Source organism: Tympanuchus pallidicinctus, unplaced genomic scaffold, assembly GCF_026119805.1.
Source record: "Tympanuchus pallidicinctus isolate F22 unplaced genomic scaffold, pur_lepc_1.0 scaffold14, whole genome shotgun sequence".
NCBI lineage: Eukaryota > Metazoa > Chordata > Aves > Galliformes > Phasianidae > Tympanuchus > Tympanuchus pallidicinctus.
Window position 1 is genome coordinate 11,489,386 of NW_026294659.1, and position 13,649 is coordinate 11,503,034.

General features: G+C 35.7%; 1 protein-coding gene across 1 annotated transcript in view; it reads right to left on the reverse strand.

Annotated features, from left to right (window-relative positions):
* Positions 1 to 13,649, reverse strand: part of TRAPPC10 (trafficking protein particle complex subunit 10) — a 42,906-nt gene that overhangs the window by 15,423 nt on the left and 13,834 nt on the right. The window contains exons 5-12 of the mRNA XM_052674233.1: positions 13,348 to 13,543; positions 12,169 to 12,280; positions 10,935 to 11,182; positions 8,522 to 8,668; positions 6,431 to 6,545; positions 5,215 to 5,291; positions 2,502 to 2,593; positions 1,074 to 1,214 (exon numbers count right to left, since the gene is read on the reverse strand). Of these exons, the coding sequence (XP_052530193.1) occupies positions 1,074 to 1,214; positions 2,502 to 2,593; positions 5,215 to 5,291; positions 6,431 to 6,545; positions 8,522 to 8,668; positions 10,935 to 11,182; positions 12,169 to 12,280; positions 13,348 to 13,543 (1,128 nt within the window). The remainder of the gene's footprint in view (positions 1 to 1,073; positions 1,215 to 2,501; positions 2,594 to 5,214; positions 5,292 to 6,430; positions 6,546 to 8,521; positions 8,669 to 10,934; positions 11,183 to 12,168; positions 12,281 to 13,347; positions 13,544 to 13,649) is intronic.

A 13,649-nucleotide genomic window follows, 5' to 3' on the forward strand; every position in this document is an offset into this window, starting at 1 on the left:
AAAGAGTGTGTGTGTGTGTGGAGGGGGGAGGGAGGAAACAAAAAAAAAAAAGGAAAGAGAAATCCACAACCAGTTACAATAAGCTTCCCAGTGCTGTCACCCAGAGATCATCATGTTACCTTTTGGGCTAACAATAAAAAAGAGGAGGGGTAATACCATCAAGTCTTTCCTTGAAACTTCCACAAGAGCTGTCTTGCATCAGTAAATATGTTAAGCTGAACACCCCAGTTGGGGCACCCAAAGAAGTTTGATTTAAAGCTACGAAAGCAGTACTCTTCCCTCAAAATAGCAAGAAATAATGCAAATTTGCCTTTTTTTTTTTCTGTAACATACACAAAGCACAGCAGTGTATATTAGAATTATGTTACTTAAGCCAGCTACTAAATTTAGGCAACACCACATGAGGCTAAAATAAAAAGCAGAATTCAAACTGAAGTGTCTCCAATGCCAAAATGAATTAAAAAAAGCACAACAACCAAAGCCAGTCAATAGACTGTTTTCCTTACACACACCTGGTACCCTGGAAGTGGCAGCAGCACAGCAACACAATTATGTTCACAGGGTGAACATACTGCAAATATCAAAGGAAAAAAAATCGCTGTCAGTCAGATACAGGAAAAAGGTGTTACCAGTTTTGTAAAGAAAACCTGTAAATGAAGCTCCTTAATATAGGCAATATTTCTAATGATGTATTTACCAAATGAAAAAAACACTATGGCATAAGAACTACCACAATGATTAAGTACAAACAGAATCATAAAGGAACCTACAAGGACACATATTGAACTAATGACAAACTTCACACTATACAACATGTTGAATCTCTGGAGCACAGATGTAGTCTAACATTAAGAGCAGCACTGTATGCAAAAGGTATTAAGTGAACAAGGCGTAAAAAAATGAAAAAATAAATAACCCAACTCTCCTGAAATGAAAAATAACAAAGGAAATAAGAAAGAGCTGTCTGATATTTGGCTGTCTCTAATCTTACATAAAATCAGAGCTACGTCAGAAGAATAAGTAGTATTGTTTTATCCAGTCTTGATTTTCTGGCTCTATCTTTGAGAGGATACTTTTCTATTTGCCCAAGGTGTTTCTGACATTCTGCTAACTGCTTTCTTGTATGCGTGACAAGCAATGCCCAGCCTTCAGCAAGATAAGTTTTCAGTGCTCCTTGAAGATAGACTTCTGCCTTCTGTGGACCTTTCTTCCTCCTTTAAAAATAAATGAATACAGAGTGATACTAGAGTCTTTATGGCCATGAAAACTGTCTCTAAAAAAGCAGTCATGAGAGAGGAACATTTTATATGAATGCAGAACAAACAGCAACCAGCCATTACTGCGCTGTTGCCAGATCAATGCATTGGTCCATCCTTCTGCAATTCAATTTGGCAGAACTGCAATTAGTCTAAATATATCATATGTCAACAAGACTTCCTATACAGATCTATCGTAAGTCAGAGCAAGTGAGGCAAAGCTACCTCCCACAAATGCACTTTCATGATGAAGCCATCTCAGATTTCTGACAGCTAACTAAAAACATGCTACCTTAACAACTTCGGTGCAGAAAGACACTTTAGTATTTTAGTTATCATTTTTATCACTACAGTTCCATGGTAGTCTTTCAACCTGATGTTATTCCCTCAAGTGAAAACTTACATTAATTTAGGAGAATCTTGCAACAAGAAGTTCAGATTCATTTAGTTGAGGTAGAGAGGAAGCAGGCTCAAAAATAAGAGCACCCCCCAGAAAGGAAATAAAAAACACCAACCACTTGGAATTCCCAAATTCTTTAAAATAAAACCAAAAAGCCAATGCAGGAGGAGCATTTAGCAGAATTTAATAACAGGAACAAACACAGGAATAAGATCAAGTTTTCCACAGGTGGAAATAAAAATTTTGTATACAAATACAAAACTATTTCTAAATTATGTATTTGCTGACTCTTTAGTATATATGCACGTGTGTGTACAGTTAAGAAAATATTAACTCAAAAAGATATCAGAATCCACGTTAATACAGCAAGTTACAGCAAATGCAAGGTTACATCTCCTGCCTGGCCCTTTCCTCCTTCATGGAAGAAAAGATGAAAGTCAAAAACACAAGATAGTTAAAAGTAGCAGTAGTAAATAATGAAGGAAGAACTAGGGTTCAGTACAAAAAGACTGCCAGTTCTCAGCTCTCCACTATTTCATAGAATCACAGAATGGCCTTGGTTGGAAAGGACCATAATGATCATTTGGTTTCAACTACCCTGATACGTGCAGGGTCGCCAACCACTGGAGCAGGCTGCCCAGAGCCTGCCTTGGCCTTGAATGCCTCCAGGGATGGGGCATCCATAATTTCTGTCTTGTGTCTCCCTCCCCCCAAAATATAGCCAGAAACTTAGTATATGTTTACAATTAAAAATATTTTCAAAAACTCCTTTTGAAATATGGGTTTCCTCAAGCATTACATTTGAGCTTTTCAAAGTTAATGCATTTAACACATTTAATGCTTACATATAAAACTCTGCCAAATCCTTTCCGACAAGCTTAGCTGAGCGAATTCTCCCAATATTTGTGTACATTTCAATGGTGGCATGGGACAGATCCTGTTTGAAAGAAAAGAGTTAACATAAACTATGTATTTCTAGTAGCACTAAGTAGTGCTACCTAATATTTCTCACAAACTCATTATCAGTTACTAAGCTATGAAGACAAAATGAACAGAATAAGTCACTTTCTAGATTTCCTCTTCCCTTCAGGACAAACTTTGGAGCAGTCTACAACATAACTGCATTGTAAAATACAAAAGAAAAACCTTACCAAAAATGAGAATTCAAAAATCGCAAAACTAACATTTAGACACAGTTCTAAGTACTTCTCCACACTTGAATCCTTCTGCTTTTTTTGAAAGCTTTATTTCTCAGCAAATATATCCTTTATGCCATCATTACAAGATAATATAATGTGACATTGCATGATACACCTTGGTGTAATGTATTTCTCAGAATACTAGAGCTTGCCCTGAAGATCCTACTGCTACTTAAAAATAACAGCATAGAGCGCACGACTCTTTCACTTAGGCTGCACATAATACCATCAAATACATGAAAGTTTCATTTTTTAAGTAAAAGCAGTATGTAAGCATACAATTACATGCAGAATATGAAGATGCAGTTGGAAGAATTATTTTCCAAAGTGTGCTTTGAAGCAATTGCTTGAAGCTATGCAATCTTGATTTAAAATTTCTCATTTTTAAGCTTAATTCCCACTGTCTACAGGTCACTATTCTTAACTTGCTCTAAGACTGCAATAATTACATATTTAGTAAGAAAGATCAGTCACTATTACACACTGTATTCAGTCAAACTTATTTCTCAAACTTCTAACCATATCTGGCCATAAAGACATGTCATACCATATTTACAAATCACATTTACAAACCACCAGCCATTTCCTCAGCAGCTCATTGACTTTCAGTTAGCATATTAAGTACCACTTTATTCTTCAAAAGAGACTGTTCAAAAACTTTCAAATGCCTAATTTTGTTTGTGGAGTATCTATCAGAAAGCATCTATTCCTGTGAGGCAGGAAAGTGACCTAAAACAATATTCCAAAGGTCTTCTTAGCCACTTCTTGATGTTTCTTAAACAGAGCCAAGGGGAAAATCACCTGTGCGTTCTCCCTCTCTCATTAAACAACTCCAAGCAGTACTCAACAATAAACTAGATTGGTTCACTTCTTAGCCAGTCAGTATAAAAAGAGACATCTGGGACACCAGCAACACATACAAACAAAGATATCTTCCCCAAAAATTAAGGTACTAGCCAAAATGTTTGTAGAAGATCTGACAGTCTAACAAAAGATTCTGAAGTCGTCACATAAGACCAGCCACTGAACTATAAATAAAGAAATAATAAAGAAGCCTTTTATGGTAAAAAATGCTCAATTTCTTTCTTTCAATATTTCCAAAAAGCTGCATTTCACTTTCCACACTCATTAAAAGATTAAATGTAAGTAAATTATCTTAGTTGTGTTTAGAATTTTTAACTAATTCTGTGTACTTCTTCACTGAATACAGTGGATAGAACAATAACGTATATACAGTAAATATTTATCCGACAACTACATATAATATAAAATATTGTTTCCTATCTGAACTTCAGAATAAAACCAGCCAGCAATGCAAACAGCATAAGCAATTCCTTCATAGGCAACCTCTGCAGTACCCACTTAATTTCTTAAATTTAGGAAGGCACTGCTCAGTCTCGTGGAGATCCCAGGGTCCAACGTAGAACTGAACATACAAGCATATCTTCAAGTTCTGAAAAATCTTAGTTCTGGCCTGTTATCCAACTCTTCTCATAAGAAACAAAGCATGGAAGTGAAATCTGCTATCTTCATAACAGATATCTTTTGAGACTTTCTTTAACAATAATTTTGTAAAAACAAGAAACCACTTAGTTTTCACATTTTAAAAAAGTGCTCAATTTTCATCTCATTTTTCCCCAGAAAACTTTAAACAGCAGCATGTTACTATAAGAAATATCAGAGGAAAATAATTTAAGGAAAACAAGCAAGAATAGAACCAACCATTTTTTGTGACAATTGGGTGTTATGGGTTTTATTTAACCATTTCTTGTAAAATATAACAACAATATTACTACAACAGCTCCTCAATAAGGGAGCTGCCAGGAAATAAGCATATAAATTAACATGCAATGAAAATTGTAATGTTTCAGACTCTGCCAGCTCCAGCTGTAATGTTCACATATCCCACACTTCATATAAGAGATTATACAATCTAACTTAATTCATGTAATAAGCATTGCAAGATGCAAGTCTAAACCATTTGAAAGAAAGCTGCATTCACATAACATTAGTCTTCCACATAAAACTCAATTTTAGACAGCAGAATAAATAGCCATGACATAGGCTCTCTGAATATTTAAGTATATTTACTTACAGATAACCTTCAGCACTGTAAATATAAGTATTAAAATTCATCTCCACCCTTGAGACCCAGGACAAATACAGAGCCTCCGGTTGTAAAACAAATCAGCCTTGGTGTGTTCAGTATGAGAGCAATGAATTTTGATACCAAAAGATAGAAATACAGATGGAAGTTCTTAACGTCATCTTTTCAGGTGTGAAAATTTTGACACTGTTCAATCTATAACATAATATAAATCATTTAAAACTAATATAAATAACAGGAGACTATACTTACTAAGTAGTGCTTTTCAAAAGCTTCTACAGACGATAAGGCCTCTTTAAGTTTCTTGTAAGGGCTCTGTGATGCATTGGCTGTAGAAAAAAGAATAGGAAACATCACTTACAAATACAAATTCCTATTTTAATACATCCCCTCCAACACTTAAAATAGATCATGCATTTCTTGCCCAGACTCTAAAATAAAATCAAGAAAGGCTGTTTAACAAATGTGACTGTGTGCATGCACCCATACCTGAGAAATATTCAGAGAAGGATAAAGACAAGCAGCAATATAGTTAAGTATGTTAACTTATCCATACAACACTTCAAGACATTTATTCAATCTAGCAACACACACAATTGTACTTAAATACTATTGTATTTTCCCACCAGCAATATTCTCACAACTTTTTTCTGTTAGATTTATGAAACAGTATGTCAGAAGTATACAGTAATTTTTAAAAAGTTTTTACACCTTGCAAGTTACTTCAAAGGAAAATGGCTACCAATTCTTTTTCTTGAGGTAACTTGCTCATTTTAAAAGTTCTTGCCAGACTAAATATGTGCCAATATTACAGAAGGAAGAAAGCCCCCATTTTCAATAAACACAACAGGTACTACACGTACTACAGTCTGAACTGAGAATCATACATCATCATAACTGCAGGAGCAAGTAAGTTGTCAGTCTGGCAGAAATACTTAAAAAAATACTCATTGTTCTTGCACTTTTAAAATCTGAAAGTTTCTTCTCTTCAGAAATAGCTTTGTGAATAATAAGAAATTCACAACCAAGTAAATAAATGTGATTGCTCAGCCAATCAAATAATATAACTCTGTAGCTCCTCTTACAGGGTATCTTTTTGAATGACATGAGAGAGCTTCCATTTCATTTTCAGTGAATTTTATTTTCAGTACTTATCCGAAAGTATTAAAATTTTCATCCAAAACTGTTTAAGAATATTTAGTTAAATGCTGATAAATGGTCTTTTAATGGAAAAACCTTATACTTGCGAAAGCAAAGAGATGCACTGATCGTTTCAAGTACTAGAGAGACTAAATTAAAATCCTCTTAAGGTACAATACTTGTACCAATGGTTATATGTTCATATGGATATCTTTATATCTGTACGGATATATGCATATGGATATCTGGAAATTATTGTTGTATTTGTATGCCATGTGTTTAAGACAAAGTCAGTTATTACAAAACATGTGTACATTCCTGGTAATACCTGTTTCAGGACGTTCTGCTCCCAACCCTGCCAACAGATCAACAGTTCTGTTAAGGTCTTCTGAATTGGGTCCGTTCTCTGACACCAGCCCACACAGGTAACCCAGAGACTTTAACTGTAAGAAAAAGAAAAAAGAGATGCTTGTTTTCAACAGGCTACAAAACCAATAACAAATCTTTTATTTTATCGCACTGTTCTAAAGCCACAAGATATTTCTATGGAAAATATTGCCATGTTACACTGCTTATAAATCTATATCGAAGTTGCTTTGTGAGAAGAGAATAGAGAACCTTTCAAAATGTAATTTCGTGATTCTTACTTCCTGTAGAAGCTCATTTTATTAAGAAGATGAACTAAATCACATATAATGCAAGTTAAAGAGTCAACATGCATACACACAAATCCCTGCATGCATCCTTCTGTTTTTCCCTATGAACGGGGAAAAAAGCTAAGGATGTTTTGCAGTTACTGCCAAAAGATAATTTCTATCTGCATCTGTATTTCAGCACAGAAGTTTGAAAACAACACAAATGCACACAATGATTAGATGTTCTTCTACATTATCAGCATCACTAATCAGTGTTAAAACAGCATCACACAACTACTACTGAAATTCCTGCCAGACAGCAGCTGGCATGCTTGATATCCAGACGTCAGTAGAGGATCCTGCCTTCAAGTTTACTGTTGGCCATATGGTATCTCATTTAGCATAACTAACTCAACTGCCATGGGTAACTCCTCCCCTCCAAGAAAATACGGTCTCAGTTTGTTAGATTGCTCTAAACCATATAAAATGTGGGTGGCCAACAAAAGGAAAAAAAAAAATCCACCAAAAAAAACCATTAAATTCCACATTTCTCACTAGTTGGTAGATTTCATTCATTCCATTTCACCTTACTCCTACTCATTATCCTATTGTTTTCCCTTTTTACTCTTTGGGTTAGAAGAACTACAAATGGCATGAACATTTCCAAAACAGGTAAAAAACTGCTTTAGAAATACATAAGCAGTACATAAGCATGAAATCTGATGCAACCAGCAGCAGTTTAAATTGTTGTTTTCTTTATTCTGAACTTCCCTTCCACTTTCTTTTTTTAAGCACTAAGTCTTCTAAGGTGAAATTGTCTTTCTCTGCTTTTGTAATACTTCAGACAAGGATGACCTACAATCAGCAGAAGATTCTTAGCTTTACTAAAATATACACAAACTACGATCACAAGAAATGGAAAATATTCCACAGGCTACAGAAGGAAGAGGATAAGCTTGCAATGATCTTTGAGAACATCGACCAAGATCACAGTATGGTATTTCATTAGCTTCTGAAGTTTCTTGTCAGCTTTCAAAATTGTTTTTTTCAACACTGAAAAACTATAGCAGCTTTAGACACTAACTCTAACGGAGAAATGGAAAAAGTGGAACTTGAAAAGGCATTAATGTAATTAGGAAAGGGGCTTAACCACACTGAAAAGGCCACTTGATAACTTTCAGACTTCCTCCCCATTTATTACAAGGGCTTCTCAATTGAAAAGTTCCAAGTTAGCATCTGCCTTTTGCACAAGCCTCCAAGGATAACACCTTCAGTAAAGATTAAGGTGTATTATTAGCATACTAACATGCTGTAGGAAATAAAGTAAAACTATGTAAACAGATTGGTGTAATCTCTATTAAGAATATTAAAGGCATTTAAATCTGGTCAGCATCTGCTATAATTGAAATAAATGTTCCTTCTCTTAGTCAAAAACGATGAGTTTATTTTGGAGTTTAATTAGCCAATCATTGTCAAACTATTGGCAGGGGAGGATTGGAAAGGTTGGTGGAGGAGTCAGTGGTACAAACAGACAAACAGACGTTTTATGACATGAAGTGTTTCCTCACTTCCATCCCTTCTCCGAAGAAGTGAACATAATTCTAGTAATCCCCAGGTCTCAACCACCTGTGGAGCAATTGGATAACAAACCTGCATGTCTCACTCCGAACAGACAGAATGATATGTCACAGGTTTCACAAGAAAACATAAGAAGTCTGCTCCACAGAAAGAAATGGCCTACTTCAAAATTGTAATGCCACAAGAGCAACATTTCATTTACTCACCTTCTCAGTAGCATAGCTCCATAAACCAACTGTGTGGGAAACATTTGCATCTATTTGAGCCCTATCACAGCAGCCTTCTATTCTTTGTAAGACCTCCAAACAACTCAAAAATACCCAACAATCCAAAGCTCCGGGAGGAACACAGACCTGAAGATAAACAGAAAAAAATTAACTGGGAAACAAACATTAGTCAGAAGGCACAATACTTCAGAAAATTACTTTCCTTGATAGCATATAACAAAACCTCTTGGAAGAACTAACTCATAAAACACACAGAAGAGGCCAGCTCTTCACTATATATGTATATATTCACTAAATAACACACATAAAACCAAATCCCAAAGCCATAATGACTAACAACATTATTAATTCATAGTGGTTATGTGAATTAGATTTGATGTAGTCATCAGAATGAAAGAAAAGCAAAAGAAGCCTAACAGGTACTAGTACTTAGAAGTTTCCAACTTTTTAAAAATTCAAGTCTAAGGAGAACAGAGCTAAGAGAAAAGTTCTGTAGATATGCCACTCCTTCTGTAAGGAGACATCAGACCTAACTAATGCTAAAAGTACACTAAGAAGTAGACTAAAAATCTGAAGAAAAAAAGAAAGTGAATCTACATTTCCTTCACCACAGTAAGTTAATCAAATGATATTCTGTGATTCTGTGATATTTGTCATGGACAACTAATTAAAACAAACAAACAAACAAACAAAAACCCAGAAACAAAAACCAAAACCAGGAAGGAATTATCATCATAACGCGATGGGGAATGAGAGAGGAGTTTGGTAACAGAACAATCAAGATAAAGATTAGCACAACTGGAATAAAAGTCACAGTAGCAGTATCTCAAAATCTTACTATTAACCAATGCAAAAACATTACTTTCTAAAAAGGCTATTATGGATCTTGAGACTTAAACAAACTAGATAAACGACTAATGTGACATGAAAGTTCAACATCGGAGCACAACACATTAGGAAAAAATAAACTGAATTCTGAAAGAATTTCCAGGAAGTGAAAGACCATAAAAACAGACCAGCTGCGATTTCACCTGTGTGTTCACTGGCATTAAGCCATGGTATGGCTGTAATAATAGGAGGTATGACAACAGGGATAGCTGCACTACATTCACAAATACACGCTCCTGTCTCAAAGCCTCAATATCTTCATTCAATTTGGATCTCCACATATTAAGGCTGAAACATCACAAATAAGGTGCAGAGAAGAAACCCAGACACTAGAGTGGCAGACTTGGGCAGTGGAAGGAAGAGGGGAATTGCAGGAAGTACCTTCAGAGATTTAGAAGGCTGGTTGTATTTATTTTGGAAAGATAAAGTAAACTAACAACAACAAACCACGTCACAAAACACACAAGCAAATCATGCTTCACATGGGAATTTTAAGTAAGTTTTAAATACTTGAAGGAGCCATTTTAAAAGACAACACATCTGAAGCAGACTTTCTGTTCTTAAATACAGCACCTTATGGAACTTCACTAACCAGTGCCAGGCAGGCAAAACTTAGCAGTTACTGTTATAAAAGCACAGACAAAATTTGCAGAGAACCAGATACTCAGGGGATTAAATGGGTGCACAGGTCACAAAGTGAAGTCTACAAGTCTCCTATGCACACTATACTACTCTTGATTATATATGTCAATTAAAAATACCTATGGCGATAGACAAGAGTATGATTGGTGTACAACATCCTTGATACAGTCCCTTTAGAGGATTAAAAATACTAGTGCAAACTACTGGGTTTTACTTCGAGGCAGGCAGCATGACAAAAAGCTCTGAGTGAGATCACATGTTTGTCTGCTCCTTCTGTCATCAGGCGAGAGCCACAGGGACACACAAAACATAAAAGAGCATTACTGGGCACCAGAAGGAATTACAAAACAAGAACCACAAAACATGATCAAAATAACATCTACTTGCACAGCAGTAAGAAGTCCTACTGTAGATCAGTGTTTAAAGTTCAGAACAGTACTTTGTTGCAAACAATTAGGCTGCATCTCAGCACATTAACCACCCCATCTTATTTTCTTCAACACAACACTGTTCAAAGATTTCAGTCTGTTGGAATGGTAGCTCAAGAGCTCAGTAGTCAATCATAAAATAAGAGAAATTACCCACCAGTTTAACAACTTGAAATATTCTAATCTTCACCGAGAAAGTCACCTAAACAAGGTTTTTCAGCTGTGATGTCTCCAATTTCTTTCCAAAGACCATTTCATAATGAAACACTGAATTCTAGCACTGTTACAATCGAGTACTACTGCATCGTGTTAATACTACACAGACTGTACTTACTGTATTCCGGTGGCCAATACCTGTACTTCAAAATTCTTGTTAGATCACTATTGGATAAAATCATTTGCATTATCATTTGCAATATATTATGCAAACTCACCTCTAATAGCTTGAGTTCTTGCACACAGTTGTGAAGAAGCTCCAACGCTCGCTGGGAAACCTCCCACGGCCTCTGCAGGAAGATTAACAACGTGCACTGGCGAGAAAATAAGTAACTACGCAAGTCCAGCAGAGTAGCTTCTTGATTCTGAATTAGCTCTCTCTTCTCCATGTCTATTGGTTTTCGGAGAATTAAACCATTCCAGCTCCTCACTGGCTGGCAAAAAAATGTCAGCCAGTTTGCACCATCTGAACAAATAAAGTTAACATCCAAGAATCAATCACTGTTATTTTATGTCTCTTCTTCTGCCCTCCACCTCTAGGTTGCAAACTTGCTTATCCCTTCTTAAGTTACTTGATAATCTTAACGTCTTAACTTTAAAACCTAAACAACAGAAATTCCATAACTATGTCAACAACAACTTAGAACATTCAAATGCCACATGCATTTGGTCTTAATTGAATATTATCAGTACAATGCTACTGAGTTTGTAATGTATTTCTCAGTAATTCTTCCTAAATGAAATTCCAGACTATCCAGTTTTATCCACATATGTATTTCTTACTCAGCCACCACAGATACATATTCTCACCTTCAGATTTAGCATCAAGTTCAGTCAGGATAAATATATTTATCCTGAAAATACTGTACTGTATTTTCACTATGATCATAACATGCACTTAATGAAAGATCTTATGTAACACCACATACTTCCACTCATTAAAACAGTTTCAAGTTATTTGGTATTTCTTGTACAGTGAATTTTTTGTGAAGAGAAAGTTTCATCTTCTGCAGAGCAGATTAAGCACATATTTGGTAATCACCACAAAAGTGAACGGAAATATCTCGTAATTTGAAACAAAACTGGACGCATTTGTTCTAGAAGCTCTTTATTAACTAACTTAGAAGTGAGCAGTGAGAACAGCAACTGCATCCCAGGCAGACTGAAACTTAGGTAATTACAGAGGCTCAGAGCCCTCTTTATAACAATCGCTGAATAAAAACAAAATGCAGATTTTCATTAAAAACTGTTTTTCACTTCTGAGGCTTAAAAGCAAGCACTAAGAAGATACAATGAGGTTGTGACAAGGGCACAGCTGCCTAGCAGACTTTCACTGCGATGTACCATCTCTTTCTCCCACATACACACATGGTACCCAAGGCATCATCGTCTTTTAGTGAAGCACAACACATAAATGAATAAGGATAATTTTTACCTTTTTAAGACACTTACCACCAGCCCCAAAGTTCACAACGTACTGAGAAAACAAGGCATCCAGCTCATCATACTGCACTAGTGCATCTTCAAACTGCTGCAGCATCTCAAAGACAAAGGCCAGTTCTTCCTTTTGACACACAAGCAAGACAATGAGCACATTACGGATACTAGTCATGTTTGGTATTATAAGCTGCCTCCACCTTTACATAGAGCTCCAGGAAGTACTAATTCCAACATGTTTCTTCTTCTGGTAATCGTATACAAAAGAAAAATTTACCACTGTGGTAGATGCACCCTTTCCTCCTAACACAGTGAAGCTAACAATAAAACTACAAACATACAGCTATGCCAGTTCATCCTGCTGTGCATCTGTGCGAATGTTCGTACATCTACTGAAAGTTCAAGTTTCAAAGAAAACCTACTAAATAGTCATCTCCCATAACAGTAATAATGTCTCTTGTGTTTACACCATGAAAACACCACTGCAGTATCAATAAAGGTTCTGCAGTACGCAAAGAGACAAAAAATTAAAGGTAGAAAGAGTCAGAGAAGTAGACATATCACAACAAAGTGGCAGCAGACAAACTCAGAGGAGAGGTGAGGATGATGTGAAATTAGTGTAAGAAAGGGAATTATACAGTGACTGGAAAACCAAAAAGAATCAAAACTTTAGTTCTATAGAATAAGATTTTCTTTCTTTTCTCTATATCACCTAAAGCAGACATAGTTAGAAATACAAAAAAGCAGAATTCGAGGGCATTCTCTATTTGGCCTTACTCAAAACAGACACTTCTCCACACACACTGTTAATAAACTAAGCAAAGAAAGCATAGTGATATTTGCATTAAATGCCAATTACAAGTTTGAATGTCTTTGTACAACCCTATTAATAGGACATTTATCCAAAATTCACAATATTTTCTAGATGATTTTGTGTTTGTTACAGTTGAGATCTGTAACACTTTGTTTGCCATAGGCTTGCGTGCACAACCTCTTTAGGCTTGCGAATATGAAAATGTTGCATTTATATCAGTATTCATCTCCCCTATCCCCTTCTACCTCAAAGAACAAACAGAGCATTAAAAATACCAGAAAGACAAGCCATTATTAGAACTAAAACTCAAAGCACTTTTTTGTATTAAAAAAAAAAAAAAAAAAAAAAAAAGAAGAAAGAAGAAGGAGAAACACTCTTACCTGGACCATGAAGTACTCGCAGAAGCTCCATCCTGGTTCAGTCCTTTTTTCTCTCAAAGTTCTCATGTCATCTTCAAACTTGCCTAAGTTCTTCGTAAAAGACATGAGAAGCAATGTCCTGAGTTTGGTCAGGAAGGCATTCCAAGATTCCTGAGAACGGGAAGAGTCTTTCAAAGGGTCTGAAAGTACCACACATCTGCAAAAAAATTGGTAAGTTATTTTGGAGGAGATACAAAATAAAAATTTCACATATAAATGCACAGCTGTAATACAGTGCAATCCGACAGGTTCACAGTGAATAA